Source organism: Nilaparvata lugens, chromosome 6 (assembly GCF_014356525.2).
Source record: "Nilaparvata lugens isolate BPH chromosome 6, ASM1435652v1, whole genome shotgun sequence".
Lineage (NCBI taxonomy): Eukaryota > Metazoa > Arthropoda > Insecta > Hemiptera > Delphacidae > Nilaparvata > Nilaparvata lugens.
The window spans coordinates 14,067,488-14,086,175 of NC_052509.1; the positions used below are offsets into that span (position 1 = coordinate 14,067,488).

Sequence of the window (18,688 nt, forward strand, 5' to 3'; positions counted from 1 at the left end):
TTTTGATAGAATTAGCATAAAAACGGCAACCGTGTGCTCCTATTGTTCCATTTAAATAAAATTGGCCATAAAGCACCGTGCTGCAAACTAAGGTTTGCACGGACTATAGATGAAAATGAACTTTATTCTGCCTTTGAGTAATACAACATTTAAAACACTAATAGTTTCAGAATTATACTAGCAGCAATTTTTTATAGACGCTGCCAGTTTACATTCATTCTATATATAAATTTCATAATATAGAGGTAAGAGTTGCTAAAGTAATATTTAGATTCCTTATTAAATTATTAACTAATATTAAATTATATTAATATAAGATTCCTAGATATAATTATTTCTTGATTTATCACGAACTACAATGTATATAGGTATTAAAGCGAAAAATCGCGGGGTTACATTGAGTTATAATAATTATAAAGATACAAAGGGAATATGAGAGATAATTTATACAATAATTATTAACGTTGATTGGATTGAGAAATTCTTCTCAAATGGAATTAATCATGATTTCTCGACTATGACCAATACCGACAATTACTTATAATAGTATTAGTAGTTATTGCTATGACCCGGTTTCTAAGACATTCTTATCAAATCTAATTGACCATTCAACCAATATAGTTAATATATTTATTAAATGGTCCATTATATTTAATAAGTGCCCTAGAAACCAGGCCTGCAAACTATAGTGTATTGAGTATCGATATTCATACATCAACTCAATACTCTAAAAGAACAATATTTTTCCTGACAAAAACAATTTTCATAACATTAATTTACAGGCAAAAAAATGTATTGTTAAGAAAGTCAAGTTTTCTCAACTGGAAGAACTCGGTTTTCTTGACAAAATTATGTTCGTCACAACATCAATGGGAAGGTATTAATGAGTAATAATAGATAGATAATAATTAATGAGAAGATAGGTTGGTCTAATATGAGAGGTTGCTCCGTATCTATACAGGCACATATTTTAGCTTATTCAGTTTCATTCCAAATATAAATTGTCAAAAAAATAAATGATAATAATGATTATTTTCATCGATTATAATAATCTATTGATAGAGAAATAATATAATATCGGTCTTACATGCACTTTACCTGAATGTGAATGATCAAATTCTTTTTAAATTTGGGAGAGTCAACTATAGAAACAAACCTTTCTAGTGAAATTGTAGGGATTGATGATTTTGGAAAGTGTGAATGGACATGTTGCATACGCCCTCAGAGTGTAATAGATGGTGTTCATTTTCTCATATTGCGACACCACCAGTGTATACCGCCTGGGGCTTCCCTCCTTCTGAATTATCTTGCACAAGTAGTGAGGCGAATTCAACCTGACTCCATCGATGTAAGGAGGCGGGTCATCTAGAAAAAACAAAGATAAATAGAGTATTTCACATAGAATTTAAAAACATTCTACATACTGTATAGGGGTTTTCTTGTTCGTATTCGTGCTGTATAGTATTGAAACTAACTACAATTATTGACTGTTTACATCTCAACTCAGGAAGGACTAGATTGATAGCATTCAATAAAACTTATTTTTTTTTAGTTTTAGTACTACTTCTATCTCTAGTTTTCAGGCTAATAAGCAATTTTTTCCAATCCTGAAGTAAAAAAATCTGGTGTGGCGCACTCACACAACTTTCCATGCCGTTATGAAAATTGATCACCTGACTCTAGTGTTCACGCGCAGCTCAAATTTACTATTCAAAGATCTGAGCCAGCTGGTGACAGGACAATAACGCTGGAGACACACGAGGTCTGCTATCTCTTCATAGTGAATGATTTCATAGAATCAACAGTTACCAACATTTTCTCGATTTTCGTGCTTATTTTCAATTTTAGGTGAAAATGTTACTGAACATTAATTGTAGAGATTTTCATGCTCAATCTTTTCCACTTGCATTTTTTTTGTTTGAATTGTATCTGAAGCCTGATAATTGGGAATCTAAAATCAAACTTTGCATAGATTGGGCGGAGCTCCTGAAACTTTTACAGATATGAGACTTGTGGTAGTTGATGGAGCTTATCAATGACAATTTTAGGTATAAATTTGATCAAAATCGTTGGAGCCGTTTTCGAGAAAATCGCGAAAACCCCTGTTTTTGACAACATTTTTGCCATTTTAGCCGCCATCTTGAATTGCATTTGATCGAAATTGTTCGTGTCGGATCCTTATTTTTTTTTTTTTTTTTAAGATTACGTCCTAAAGACTCCAGTCATGGAGTATAAGACAAGTCATGTTATTACATAATAATTCTAACACTAAGTAGTTCAACCTAGTTTAGGTTTGAAAGGAATTCTTGTACACTATAAAAAGCTTTATCAACTAAATATTTTTTCATTTGTTTTTTGAAAATCTTCAAATCATCATTACTTTTCAAGATATGAGGTAGCTTGTTATAAAATTTCCTACCAATATAATCTGGTTTTTGTTCAAATAACCTACTATTGTGACCCATTATATGATAATCTGCTCTGTTTCGCGTATTATACTCATGAACATCTGAATTCTGGATCACACCACTCTTTTTCACATGCATTACAACTTCATATACATACAAAGATGGCACAGTTAATAGACCAAGCTTTTTAAATAAAGGCCTACAAGAGTCTAACCTATTCACTTTCTCTATACATCTGAGTGCCTTCTTTTGAATCTTAAACACTCTGTCCATATTTTGTTGAGAAACCCCTTTATAGGGGAAGGACCTTAAGTTCCAAATTTCAAGTCAGTCCGTTAATTGGGAGATGAGATAACGTGTACACAGGCATACATACACTCATACACACATACATACATACATACAGACCAATACCCAAAAACCACTTTTTTGGACTCAGGGGACCTTGAAACGTATAGAAATTTAGAAATTGGGTTACCTTAATTTTTTTCGGAAAGCAATACTTTCCTTACCTATGGTAATAGGGCAAGGAAAGTAATCAGGGGAGTCATCATAGAAATTGGAAATAAATTTACTACTCATCAAACAGAAGGCACAAAGAAGGTTTATCAGAGATTGACAATGGTGTAATAACCGAAACCGGTCTTTCTAATTATCAATAAATCAGTGGTTTTTTGACAATTTCTTAGTCTTTTTCATTCAATATGAATAATTACCACAATATCAACTTCTCAACTACACAAAAAGTTCATTATTCAAATTTTTCACCATTAGTTTTCACCATTCTACTCCTAATTATTATTCCTTTACACAATCTATTTCCTATTGGAGCGGCCATAGGCCGTAGTTGAGTGGCTTAGACGCAGGCATGTAAACCAGAGACCCCAGTTAGATTAAACTGTCGGTCCCAGCTGTCTAAAAAGTCAAGTCATGTCAGAGGCTCTGAAATTGATCTGGTGCGAACCGAAAACACTGTGTCACCAGACCTGAGCTAGCAAGGTCACTTGGCATTCATTTCCTATTACACATCAATATTCCATTTTACATGTATTGATTTTTATTCTAATGAATACTATCATCACAACAAGCAAAAAGAGATTTATAAACTTACTTGGATAATAGACTCGTTTGCCGTCATTCTTGTAAACAAGCACGGTAATGTACTCAGTGTTCTCCCTGAAATCGTTAATGTCGGTGATATGTCTGGTGAGCAGCACCCACACTGCTCCTACATTTGAGTTCACCTCCAAACTGAACTGAGGGTTCTCCCCGATGTTGTACGCGTCTTTCACAGGACCCAGGCCTGCTTCCCACGTTCTGAAAGCATTCATTCAAAAATGGAATAATTGACGTGATTGGAATGATTGGAACGTGATTGACAATAACTCAATATTTTCAATTTCTGAGAGTTTATTGAATGTAATCATTCTATTATAATCGGTTTTTAATCAAATCAAATTCAAAATTTCTAGTTTATTTATTTCTGGTCTGAAAAGTGGACTCAAATCAATTCAAGTGGATAGCATAACCTATAATTCATTCATAACTCTTTGTTACCTTTATTGTATTATTATTCATCCCATAATCATCACCTAGGCTTAAAATACTTCTAGAAAGTCGCCTTTGTGAAATAAGAAATAAATAAATAATAATAAATACCTCTAGGCCACTTATTTGAATCATGAAGGTTTTCATCTATTTCATTTAAATGTTTTATATTTTCTATTTATTTATATAGTTTTCTTTAAAGAGTGAAGTTTTTAGCTCAAAAATTTCTAGTTTCATTCAAAATTTATACATTTTGAATAATTATCAAGTTACTGTTCTAGATTTTTTGATTTTAGACTATAATAGTATCTATTTGATTCAAAATTTGCTCGTTTATCTGACTGAGTATTGAAGAGCGTAAATTGTATTTTGAAAAGTGAAAGTGACATAACCAACATTTTGATTTGGACAGTATAGTATGAATTGGAAATGGGACAGTTTTGGGCATGAGCCTGTTGTGCCTTTCCTCATGTTAAGTATTTGTACACAATGTGATAAATAAAAAACCCTATTTTCTTCTAGAAAGGTGTTTTACTGATCCAGCGGAACATTATGGTCAACATGGTATTTCGCTTCTATGGTTTAAAAACAAATCAAACTTTGGATTGTGGGATACTTAACATAAGGTTTCGAAGAAATTCTCAAAAGAATCCCAAAACATTTGTTGGAATCAAAATTTACATTCATGCTCCAAAGTATGAAGGCTATGCTTTTTTCAACTTGTTTTATTAAAATAATAAATTAAGCATCGCGGTTTGACGGCTCCAACCCTTTACATCAAAGCTATGTCAACTCACGGCTATATGCAAATAACGTATGAGTGAACGTTAGAAGCTATGAGAGTGTATGTTAAAACATACACTAGTAAATGAGTAGAAGTCACTGGTGTATGAAATATGCATGTCTGTCTGTCTGTAGTTTTCTGCTCGTAAGCAGGTCCTTCTATTTAAATGGCAGCAGCCCTCCACTCTCTTCTATTCTCTGCCAGTCGCTTCGTTGCATAGTAGCTCATCCCCTCCTTCATGTCGTCCAACATTTTGTATCTTCTTCTCCCTCTTCCTCTTCTTCCCTGAATGGTCCCCTCCATGGCATCCACCAACAAGCATTGCCGTCTCATCCAATGTCCCAGCCATCTCCTCTTTCTTCCCTTTATCACATCCAGCAGACTCCTTCTTTCCCCAACCCTCCTCAACACCTCCTCGTTTGTAACTTTATCCCTCCAACTGATCCCCTCCATCCTTCTCCATATCCACATTTCCAATGCCTCAAGCCTCCTCTTATTCTCCTTTCTCAGCGTCCAAGTTTCTGCACCATACAGTGCCACACTCCAAACATAGCCTTTCCTTAGTGTCTGTCACGTGGTAATTTAATACCACCAAATATTTTAAAATGAACCAATGAAATGTAATAGAATTATAAAATTGGAAAGAAGGTTAGACCTAGTCAAAGGATAAATTAACTTAAATCAAGTATTATTAGCGATTAGGAGTAATAGCATTATCAAAAACGATAAGAAAACATGTATAATTGTGATTTAATAACTATGAGAACTCATTGGTAAGATCAAAAAATTATAAAGCGGCTTACTTATTATTGGCGGATTATAAAAAAATAAAAGTGCATGAACATTGAGGTTAGAATTATTTGTTTACATTTTGAAAAGAATTAGTCGATCTTGAATAAATCGATAATTATTAGAATCAATGCTGAACGAATCAGCTGATTATTCGATCAACCAGTATAACAGGTTGAATTATATAAAATTTACTCATAAAGGATATATCATGTATACTAAAGGAAGTCGATGTGTAGAAATACGAACACCCATTATTTCTGTATAAATATTTATTATAATCTAAAAAAGCATGATAAATCAAGAGTATACAAAACTCATATAAAAACTAAATGTATTAAAATCGCATGTTATGATTTATTTAGGAAATCAATTTAAGATAAACACTCCATATATTTGTATAAAAACTTTTTTTTTTTATTTAATTTTCTCTATTATAAAGTCGAGGAAGCCCTGATTCCCAAGGCAACCAATTGTATTGAGTTTATTAAATTGAAGACCAATCAGAGAGTAGCTTACAGAATTATTCGTGGAAGAGACAAATTTTTCCCAAGGCAACCAATTGTATTGAGTTTATTAAATTGAAGACCAATCAGAGAGTAGCTTACAGAATTATTCGTGGAAGAGACAAATTTTTCTGAAAACCTCCTTCTTCTGGCTTAAGATCTTGACCTGAGAGGATGCACACAGAGTCTAGGGTTCTTTCTTCCTCTTTTTAAAATTTTAAAACTATTAAGCCAAACCCTTTTTTAATGTGAAGTATTTGTATTAAATGTTAAATTATCTGTGAACTCAGTGCTGTCAAAGAGTTCGTAATTTGTAACGATTCCCATAAATATACCTTTAATTCGAAAAGGAACTTATAAGAATCTGGACCACGCGTTAGCCCAGCAGTGACGAAAAGGAACCTACCTAATTAATTATTGGAAATAATTAATTCAATCCACGAGACCGTCAAGAACTTCAGTTCAGTGAGTGATAAGTCAAATGAGCTCGTTTTTAGGTTTTCTACGTACAGTGGGGGAATTAATAAAAAAAGTGCTATTCAAATTAACTTGAATTAAATAAAAAGTCACCACGTGTTGTATAATATCACATAGTTCATAAGAACATTTTATAAATTTGTTTGATATATGTGGGAAGCTTACTTCCATGCACAGCCCGAATTCATATCAATCCCTGAGATCTCATGTTTGAATATTAATTTATTAATTATAATTTTGTTAATTGAACAAAGTATATCATATCAAACTTATAGACCGAACAGGTTTTTATTTGCAGAATTTTGTATGGATTGGAAGTCTAAGTATCAGTATTAAATATAATATATTTATGAATTTGAAACTCACTATTGTGAATATTAGCAAAGCCTGTGATAATTATTCAGATTTTAGAAAACATTTGATTAAGTAAATTATAGATATATCGAATATTTTATGCACATCTTTTTTATGGGAATATATTTTGTGTTTTATGTCAGCATACAAACTCATAGAATTTTTTATTATATCCTAACTCATCTCGTGATATACAGTTTGAGCTGTTTTAATACCAACAAATATTTAGCAGCACTTAGAATTATTGAATCAAGTAATATTAATCTTATTCAGAGCACTCAATATTTATCATCTTTTGATGATATTCATTTTATCTGCCAGAACAAGTATATTAGAAAATTATATTAATAAGGTTCCAGTTATATCATATAAGGATCCAGAGAGCTTCAAGAACTGGCGTTGTAAGTTCTAAGGAATTTTGGAAGGGTATATTGGTGAATACTTGTATTCACGACGAGCGTTTTAAGAATCAACTAGAAACGACTATAGTTGGTCCTTATCATTCTCTAGTGGTACATGGTTACTGATAATCAGTCATCAAATATTCTTTTAATTTTCTCACTGGTATTCTCCAAGAACTTCATAGAAGCAGCGGTAAGAATTATCAATCACCGGTCATTGAACCTTATGGTGATTATTTGTATTTGTAAAATTCATGTATCTACCACTAAGCTAGAGCTGAGGTTTGAACCCAGTAATTTTGCGAGCCGGACGGCCTTAATTTTTTGTGAATTTATTCGCAAAAGAGGGAATTTAGAGACTGCTCTTATAAATATCAGAAACATCATATCATCTGTGAAGGATTTACAATTCCAACTTCACATGTCTTATCCAGTTGGCTACAAAGAATTCTCTTTTTCTTATTGAATGCTGTTTTTGCCATAGCAATTCTTACTTTGATTTCTTTGTTGCATTTCATATCCTCTTCCATTATGCTTCCTAAATACTTGAAAGATGATACCTGTTCCAACTGTTCACCCTCCAGTACAGCATTCCCCATTCTTGCTTTCCCAGCACCAATTCTCATGCACTTTGTCTTCCTGACGTTTATCCTCATTCCATACCTCTCACAAGCCTCATTCACATCTCTCAACATTCCATTCATCATTGTCCAGCTATCAGCCAGGATCGCCATATCATCTGCAAATCGTATGCACTCTATGTGTCTTCCTCCAATGCTAACTCCTCTTTTGCCATCCAAACACTCCTGCAATATATCCTCTAGGTAAACGTTGAAAAGGATTGGTGACATACAACATCCCTGTCTCACTCCTCTTCCCATTCTACTCTCTTCTCCAATTTCGCCCTCTATTCTCACTCTGCTGGTCTGGTTGACATACAGGTTCCTGATTAGTCTCCTCTCCTCCCATTCCACACCTCTTCTCTTCAGAGTATCCATAAGTCGGTCCCATCTGACTCTGTCAAATGCTTTTTCCAGATCCACAAATGTCACAAGAACCTCTCTCTGTTTCTCTACAAATCTCTCTCCAATACTTCTTAACAAGCCAATTGCTTCCCTAGTGCCTCCGCCCTTCCTAAAACCATATTGTTCCTCTCCTATTGAGTTATTCAATCTTCCATACAGCCTTCTATTTATTATTCTAAATATGCATGAGTGAACGTTAAAAGTTGAAATTTATCAGCGAACGTAAAAATTAATTGACTGGTATATGCCGAACATTTGAACATAACAAATTTGATTATATGGGAGGTGTTGTGATATTTCTTCATAATAGAAAGCAAAAGCCACTGACATGTCGATACCACTAGATCTATTACAATGTTTTACAATAATATCTGTGTTACAAAAAATTACGAATCCATAGGCTTGTTAACTCTGGTTTTTTAGGTTGGACTGTATGATTTAGGTTTTTACGAACCCTTTGTTCTCAAATATATCTTTATATCCAATTCAGCAAACCAGAATTTAGACTCATGAAATAAATAGGAAAATCACTTAGCCCCAATCCAAACTATGACGTAATGATACAGATTAGTTACAAACAGGGTTTCAGGTGGTAAATTGGAATAAGGAATATATGAAGGAGACAGAGAGGTAAAAAAAATCGATATTATACTGCGATGGTGTGTGATCTGCTCCTGGGTCCTTAGTCCTCATACAGTTGTACTGACTGGATATATTTCACTCAAAGTATTTAAAAGACACTTTTTTATGTATTTAAACACGACATGCAGTCAATTATATGTGCAGTCTATCAATATTGACTGACATGCAGTCAATCAATAATTGACTGCATGTCGTGTTTAAATACATAAAAAAGTGTGTTAATACATAGCAGCTCGGAATGGATCAAGAAACCATCACCTTTATTTAAAAGATTAAGGGTGTTGGAATATTTCCACAAACACAAGTTATAATCATTCAAATCACTGTATAGACAATTATATGTATTTACAAAACTATTGGGCCGAAAACCTCACGATGTTATATTACAGAATAACAAAATGAATATGAGTTGCTAATTCTTGGATCGAACTATCCAACGAACAACAATGGTCTGTCGACGATTAGACCTACTTTGCAACTGAGCTGAACCCTGGCTGCACTCGTCTCGAGCGGAGGGGATGGCTCAAGTAGTGGGAACGAAATAGATAGCAAGATAATCTCCTTCTCAGCACTAAGTAGCGAATAATGGAAAACTAAAACTACTGTACAATGAAACTGGCCTGAACAATCTGTACATTTGTAGTTTAATAATCTGCCTGCACCTATTTCATGGTAATAAAGTGGATAAATAAAAAAATAATAATAAAGTGGCATTGACAATATCAGTGTATTTTTATTTTCCACTTATGAAATGAAAATTAAACTTATTAGCGGATACTAATTATACTTTTTTATTAGCGTTGCCGAGTGTTTCGACCTGGTGTAGGTCATCATCAGACTGAACAAACTAACTATAGTGTTATTATTATTATTATTAGCGTATGGCTTTGAATGGAAGGGGAACCCAAGGGTAGTTCCACCTCGCCGTAAATAGTCCAAAGTATATAGTGTTAACTGCACGACAATAACCAGGTGGAAATTGGAACAGATTAAGTTTGTATAAGTTTGATCGAGTAAGGGTGTGATCACATTGGATGCGTATACGTGCAAGTACAGGCTTGGTTATGCATTATCAAGCATGCAGATGAGAAACAAAATATGGAAAGAGCAATAGGGACACTCGCACTGAACGCTTGCACTTGCTGGTTGCGTTCAGTGTCAGCAGCTACATTCAAATCACAGCGTGTTTCAATGGCACTTTTCAAATTTGTTTTTCGGCTCATGCATGATCTGACGTGCACTTGCACATTTTTTTATACGGATTAAATGTGATCACATCCTTATCTGTTGACAATATATGTCCCTGATCAGATTGAAGAATGTAGCCTGCGTCTCTTGTTCAAATCTATATAAAAATATGAGGTTGTGAGAGAGCGTAAATATTAACTCACTGATGTTTGAAGAATGCACGTGTAAATTTTCAATCAGCTGTAAATAACTAATAGTGAGTAGGTTTTTGATTTTGTATTCAATTTTTTCTTATAAGTGAAATATTTCAAAAGTTTTTAATTTATTGTGATACATTCTGTGATTCATTTAGAGTATAACATCAACCTTCAAAATTTTCAAATCATTATTCCTGGACTAAAAATCAAGTGACGAAGCAGTGTGTGATTACCTAACCTTAACTTTTAGACAACATTAACATTTTATCAATTTTTTTTTCGAGAAATAATACAGGCTAAGCCTAGTTTTCCTCCAATATCATAATTGTATTATGATTATAGTGTTTTATACAATAAATAGAATGAAATGGAATGAGAATGAACATTTAAAATTAAAAGTTATGAATGAATGAAATAATGAAAGTTATGAATGTAAATATTAACGAGTAGAGTAGAACGAGAAACTAACTCGTGTATGCAGAAGGTGTGCGTGAACAGTTCCGGGTTCCAGTTGAGGTAGAAGACGTCGTAGAATTTGAGAATACTGTCGTAGTCGATCCAGAAGATGCCGTTGTCGAAGGTGGCAGCACTGTTGGGGTCGTAGTCGAGTGCGCGCTGCAGGCTGCGCGTCCAGTGCGCGCCATCCAGCTCCGAGTAGTTGCCGCGCCAGCGCACGTGCGACCACGGGTTCTTCAGCTGCAGCAGGCGCGCGCCCTACGAACACAAACATTGCACAAAGCAATTTCATTTATTATCAATTAGAATATTCAAAACATATCACAAACTCTTTATAATATTACATATCATTAAAAATATAATAAAATAAACATAATTACTCATACATATAATTGAATAAAATTAAAATAGAATATAAAATCCAGGCATCACTAGCAAAAAGAAAATCTTTTCCCGCTGGTGAGAGTTGCAAAACAGTAAAAGAAAAACATAATATTTCGAAATAATGCAGAAAGTTGAGGTTAAATTCAACTAATAATTACAATAGTAACTTTATAACAGCAGAATCATAAATCATCAAACAAATATTGTGCAGAGAAAAGACTATAAAATAAAAGAATTAAAATTAAATTGCTATATTTAAGGTAAAGAAATATCCTATCTTAATCCACTCATTGACGCTCTTTTTACTAATTTTGAAATCCAAGTCAAAAGGTATTTCAATGATCAGCTTACTGCTTGTGTGAATTAGCTGTCTTTTGATCAATGAAAGTTTAGTAGGATAAACTTGAAATTCCTCTGTTACACAAGGTCTGAAATGATAAGTGTTCTTGATCAACTTTGGGAAGATATTTAGGCGCGCGCCTCACACACAAACATTGTATTAGTTATTAGACCGTTACGCGTGCACCATACACACACAAACGTATTGAAAGGCAGTTTAGGTGCGCGCCACACACAAAATCACACTTTAGTTGGATAACAGAGAATACGCTGAATGAAACAAAATGAAGAAGTTTATAACAAGCTATGCAATGGTAAGTTTTGACACATGGGGTGCATACATAGTGGAGTATAGAAAGTATCTTCAAGCTTGAGAATGGTACATGAAATTGAATGGTGACGCACTCGCACAATGGTGGGGTGGCGAATAGTGTATTAATACAACACTCTGAATGTTGGCGCCACTTCATCATGTTCCCTGTACAATGAGCTGTTAGCAGTTAACAAATTGCAGTTTAATAGCGCATTATACATTTCTAGCCTTTACTTACCATGAAGCACCACTCTGCTCCCTTTTCAGCTTCACAGAGCAGGGATTAAACTACATTATTCTGACTACTTTTGACATTTGACAAAATTATTTCGATTGTTTCTGGACAACTTTTTCGAAACACTTTTCTTTTTGAAACAAAAACAAAGTCTGAAAAAATCACTTTAATAATCTATTTCAATATTTGTATAAAATCTTATTGCATCACGCACAAATTCCAAACAGTTATCTGAGGAAGATAACAACAGATGTGACAAATGCTACACCAAGGATGTTCAAGACAGACGAAAGGAATGAAAAGAATAGAATACGAATATATTAGCCTACATACGAGAGATAGTCAGTTATTGAAGTAAAAAGAAAGGTTACTAGTAGTTCCATGAACAGTAGACCTCACGCAGTTTTCTCATCCACAAGTATCTGGTGTCACCTGTTCATCGGCTTCTCCAGACATCTGTATAATGCATGCAATGAATAATCCACTTGTCACCTGATTGATTATGAATGATTCTATAGTCTGATTAATCCTATCTTCAGAGTAGATGATATAGTGATATCGGAGTATGGAGGAAATTACTTAACCTTTCATATTATCCTTAAAATGCAAAATTTCAAAAAACCTTTTATTATTATTATTACCATTCGTCCACTGACTACCTATACTATAAAAGGGGTATTTGGATTTGTCAATGAATATAAGTCAATAATATTGTACGAATAAGTTACATAAAACAGACATAAACTGTACTGAATTTTGCATCTCATAATAAGCTTGAAATTCATCAATCAAGTATGCACAAATATTTAACAATTCCTTCTTCATCAAGGCTCTAAATTTACGACCTGTGGATGCTCTTAGGGCTGCTAGTTTGTTGTACAATCGAATCCCAGCACTCTCATATAATGTAGTGCGGTGCGTATCATCTCGCAACTGTTCTAGCTATGTCTAGTAAAAAGTGCACCAGTTTTAAATTTATCCTTCTTTTGATTAATAAAGCATATTGCTTCTAGGATATACAAACTTGGAAGAGGTAGAATTTTCATTTGTTTGAAGTATGGTCTACAGCTTGAACGAATCGACTCTTCAACTCGTATTGCCCACTTCTGGATACGGAATATGTCAATTGATTGGCTCGAGTTCCCCCAAAATATAATCCCATCCCTTATGTATATATAAGGTATATACTTTATGTATATATCGACGCGCAGTTAAAAAAGGAATATTCCTGCCAAATCTCATGGACGAGTTTGGCCTTAAATGCGTTAGATTTATTTATTTATTTATTTATTCCTTGAAAAAGCATTACAATAATTCACAATTTAGAAATATAACAACAAAATGAATCAATAGGAAATACAAATAAACATAAGGAACTACTTTCCCAAAAGAGCAAGCTCGAGCTTGGGGAAGGAGCAGCCGTACTTTGACTACTTACTTATTATTAATTAACATTACAGTATATACATCAACAACTTTAATCAAATCCTTTCAATAAACAAGATAAATCAGTGATGCTATAATAGATCAATATATTACATACAATATGTGTTAGATGCAACAAAATTTGTAAATTATAATAAATTATAATAATGACCTGATATTGCCTAGCCTAGTGTATAACATGATATAAGATGTGGTACAAAATGAAATCTATTCAATTGGAATAATTACTATACTAATGTAATCCAGAAATTCTCGGCACTATCCCAGCCATGAGAGCTAACCAGATACTTTTTCAAATGTAGTCCAAAGTTTTTTTGGGCGAGTAAACCTCTCAAATTACTTGGAAGAATATTAAAAAATAATGGAGATAAATATATGAAGCTACGCTGACCAGCAGTAGTCAATAATCTAGGAACAGTAACCAGACCTGACTCCTCCCGTCTTGTAATAGCACAATCCGTTCTATTAATGAAATGAAAAAGTGATAGCTTCTTATAATATAATATGATGTGTTTCAGGTATATCTGTCTAATCGGTAGAACTGAAAATTCCAAAAAAGCCAATCTTGTTGAATACATTCTATTCTTTTTCAGAATAATTTTTAATATTAAATTTTGTATTGTTTTTACTGGTTTTAGAACATTTGTATATGCACCACCCCAACCACAATACCATATTGGAGCAATGACTGTGCCAGTGCATAATACACTATCTTCATGACTTTCATAGGCAAAACAGAACGTAATTTCACAAATAAATAAATAAGTTTTCTAGATCGTGTAGTAAGCTGCGACAAATGTACATCCCACTTTAAATGCTGATCAACCATTACTCCAAGATATCTGATACTGCTAACCTTCTCTATTTTATTACAATTAACTGAACACCCTAAATCTACATGACTAAGACAATTTGGAGAATGCAAAACAAGTGACATATTAACTGGCTGATTCTGTATATTCAAGGAAAAAGAGATGTATTTTGTTTTGGACAAATTCAGAGTCAGTTTTCTTCTATCAAGCCATTTTTTTACTTCTCCCAGTCCCCTAGCAGCTGAGTCATATGTGCTAGCCCAGTTTTCTTCATGAAAAATTAAAACTGCATCGTCTGCAAATGACAATATTTTCCCATTGATTAAATTAAGGTTACAAAAGTCATTAATATAGATCAGGAAGAGGCAAGGTCCAATCACTGTTCCCTGCGGGATTCCCATTTTAACAGATTTATATTCACTAACAGTGTTATTGACTCTAACACATTGTTGCCTATTCTTTAAATAACTGCAAAACCATCCCAGTGCCACATCCTCAAGACCAAGGCTACGGAGACAATCAAGTAGACGATCATGGCAAACTGTATCAAAGGCTTTTGCAAGATCAAGAAAAATAGCTATTTGTCTCCTACCTACATCCAAGTTTAAGATTGATTCTTGAACAAAAGCAGCAATTGCTTCCTGTGTTCCCATCCCCTCTCTAAAACCAAATTGATTTTTTGACAGAATATTATTCACTTCCAAAAATTTATGTAGCTGTCTCTTTACACATTTTTCAATTATTTTAGCCAAATTCGAAAGTAAACTTATAGGTCTATAGTTGGTAATTTTCCTTTTGTCTTGTGATTTGAATATTGGTTTTACTACAGTTGTTTTAAAAGAATCTGGAAAAATACCTTGTTCAAAACTTACATTAATAATGTGTTTGAGTGGAGAGGCAACAATACTTTTAACAGATTTTAAAACAGATACAGTAATGCCATCATGACCAGGCCCAGATGCACCTCTAAGACTCTCGATCGCCTCCACAACCTCAGTCTCTGATACATATTGAAAAGTAAAATAATCTTGCGGATTGTGGGGATTGTCTGGTTGCAAATCATCACCAGGCTCACTAGGAATATTTTGTACCATTTTCTCTCCTATAGAGATGAAAAAATCGTTAAAAGCATTAGCACATATATTGGGATTATCCCTAGCACTATAGACATTACCATCAATTTCAATTTCTTCCAAACACTCCTTCCTTATTTTACAACCAGCTACCTCCCTAACTACATTTCAAGTCCGTTTTACATCATTTCCAGCCTCCTCAATTTTTCTGCTATAATACAATCGTTTAGCTTCTCTAATAAGGAATAAGATACATACAGACACACGAAAGAAAATCCAAGTTAAAACATATACCTCACTGCGTTTAGTCAACAAGAGAAAAGGCAAAGAAGTGTCAAAAAAATAAATGAGAAAAACGGATGAAATAGGAAAAAACATGAAGGATATTCCTCAAGTAAGAAACTACTTGAGAACTCAAGAAGAATGTCATAGGAGAGAATTTGGAAGAATAATATATAATTTGATTATCTCTGACCTCCACCAATCGAACATCGAGCACAGCATATGCGTGGAAGGGTATGAGTCCTGACCGCTGGGCATCGCTCTCTGATAAATGGCCAGTCGCAACAGTGACCAGCACATCCCCCTTATGCAGCCTAGTCAGCAGTTTGTTGAATAGGCCGTCTTTGTCCAGATCAGACTGCTGTAGCGACGTGCGTTCCGGAATCCAGCCTGTTAGCGCGTGCAAATCTATGCCCTGTACAAAAATGGGTGTTTAATAAACACATGAATACAAGAAATTATGACAAAAAACGGAATCTTAAGTGCTAGATTTCGTGGTAATGATGAACTGTTTTTTTATTTGTTCGTGTAATATTGTATTACTATTGTTTATTTTGTGGGTTATGTGATGTATTTTACATTATTTTGTAAACTGTTTCGTGAAGAGGATAAAAATTTGAATTTGAATAAAAAGGATTTTGGACAATATTGGAGTAATGAATAAATAATATTCAAATGATGGAGACGTTGCGAATAAGCTGAATAATCAAGCTGAATAAGAATATGCTGCAAGTAAATTCTCTAAGTCGATAATAAATTTTAAGATGTAAAACAATAAATTAAATTGTAAAACAATGTAACTTAGATAATTTTAGGGCCGGTTTCCGAGCTCGGGATTTTGCCAAGTTCTAGACTTTAAGCAGCTGGAGCCAGAAAACTGGCTTTCCGAAACGGGGCGTAGTCGTAGTTTCTATGATTATATTTATTTTCTCATTTCTATAATAATTATTGGAATCGCCTTTCCTTGATGAAATAAAACATTCCTAAATAATTCAAAATAGCTGGAACTTTACAATATTTTATCTTCAATTTTCTACTTTTTGTGTAGTTGAGAAGTTGATATTGTGGTAATTATTCAATTTTCTAGTTTTTCGAAATTCTATTTAAACGTGGACTGCGAGTACGCCCCTTTTCGGAAAGCCAATTTTCTGACTCCAGCTGTTTAAAGTTTATAACTCATCTAAATCCCGAGCTTGGAAACCGGCCCTAAGAATAATGCGCCTGCTACTCCCGTTGGAAGGGTGATCGCTTGAGCCAATTCCTCTTAATATAATTCATGAGTTGTAAAATCGCTTGGGCCGGTGGTTCGGAACCCACCTAAAATTGTAGGTACACTCATATTTCATTATCATCCGCCTCATTAACCACGCACAAGCCTAAAGCTCATGTGGGCATCACACTCAGCAAAAAAATTAGATAAAATAATGCCGATAAGATAAGCATCTAAACGGAATTTCAGCTTAAACTGGATTAAGTCGATCTAAAATCTTGTTTTCTATAATACTATTAATATGAAGATTAAACCACCAGCTGATTCAATTATTCAGTTCAAGCTTTCACTGTGCAAATGACAATAAAAGGACACTAAAGTGCGAGATAAATTACTTTTAACGAAGACAGAGAGGTCCGATGCTCTATCCTCCACTAATCACTCCCACTACCTAGCAGCATTCTCCTTCTTTTGTGACTGTGTGTGAGAGAGAGAGAGCTTTGTAACGCGACGCGGCAACACTCCCCTCCATCTATTGCTGGCAATGTTCCAAGTAGTGTACTGGTCAGCTGGTATATTGGTTTGTGTATGTTACAGAGATGGATTCATCACAAGAACATGAAGCAAAATGACACGGCGCATCCAATTGTGCGCAGGATGTCCGTCTGTGGCCACCTACAAACTGTGGAGGGAGAAATGGGTTTCTTCTCTTCATGTTAAAAGTAATTTATCTCGCACTTTAGCAGTGCTCATCAGATTTGCATCCTCTAAAGCAACTAAACTGACAAAAATTATTTGGATAAATTCATCATTTCAACATGATTATAAAAAGTTTTTAAGATCCTTATGGAAATTTTTTCCAACTTACGCTATTGGATCCTGGAAAGTCATATCCGCCCATCACTTTCATGTAGGCCTTTTCTAAGATCGAAATCCAGATCTCGTTGCGGTTGGTTGAATAGGAGCACAACAGTTCTCCATGCTTTCCCAGAGGCAGCGTGTCGTCTATAATCACTTTCCGAGGCACTCCGTTCAGGTGAAGTTTCACCATGTATTTACCTGGTTATTACAAAATAATAGTTATTCTAAAAAGTGAATAAGGCATTGCTCTATATTAAAGTTATATTGTGTTATATTTTCCACAATGAATAACACAAGTAACGATTGTGAACCACTTTTTATTACTATATATTTACAAGCCGTCAGGCTCACTTCGCTCGCCATATCCGTCTAGCCAGAGGGCTCCGCCCCCTGGACCCCCGACTGGATCGTCCAGAAATGAGATCAGCGGGCTCGCTTCGCTCGCCTGCATTTTTCATTTGAGCATGCTTCATTCCATCAGAAAGTCAAAGTACTGAGAAAACGCAGAAAAGCTGAGAAAAACGCTGATTTTGGGCGTATCTTTGATGAAATATTAAAGTCACCTCATCACAACATTTTTAGACCCTACCTAAACCTCTGTCTAAAATTTGGACATTTTCTATCTATTACTTGATAAAATGCAGAAAAAACTGAGAAAACGCAAAAACCGCTAATTTTGGTCGTATCTTTGGCGTTATTTCAAATTCCTTCTAACACAAAATTATTACACCCTTGCTTAGCTTCTGTACTAAATTTGAACAATTTCAGTTCATTTGTTCTCGATAAATCTGAGAAAAAGCTAAAAAACGCTAATTTTGGGCGTATCTTTGACGTAATTGCAAATTCCTTCTAACACAACATTATTACACCCTAGCTGAGCTTCTGTACTAAATTTGAACAATTTCTGTTCATTTGCTCTCGATAAAGCTGAGAAAGCGCTAAAAAAACGCTGAAAAAT

General features: G+C 34.3%; 1 protein-coding gene across 1 annotated transcript in view; it reads right to left on the minus strand.

The window, feature by feature from the left end:
• Window positions 1-18,688, minus strand: part of LOC111060149 (calpain-7) — a 33,028-nt gene that overhangs the window by 3,744 nt on the left and 10,596 nt on the right. The window contains exons 8-12 of the mRNA XM_039430159.1: window positions 17,738-17,928; window positions 15,853-16,074; window positions 10,789-11,033; window positions 3,520-3,725; window positions 1,157-1,365 (exon numbers count right to left, since the gene is read on the minus strand). Coding sequence (XP_039286093.1) covers window positions 1,157-1,365; window positions 3,520-3,725; window positions 10,789-11,033; window positions 15,853-16,074; window positions 17,738-17,928 — 1,073 coding nt within the window. The remainder of the gene's footprint in view (window positions 1-1,156; window positions 1,366-3,519; window positions 3,726-10,788; window positions 11,034-15,852; window positions 16,075-17,737; window positions 17,929-18,688) is intronic.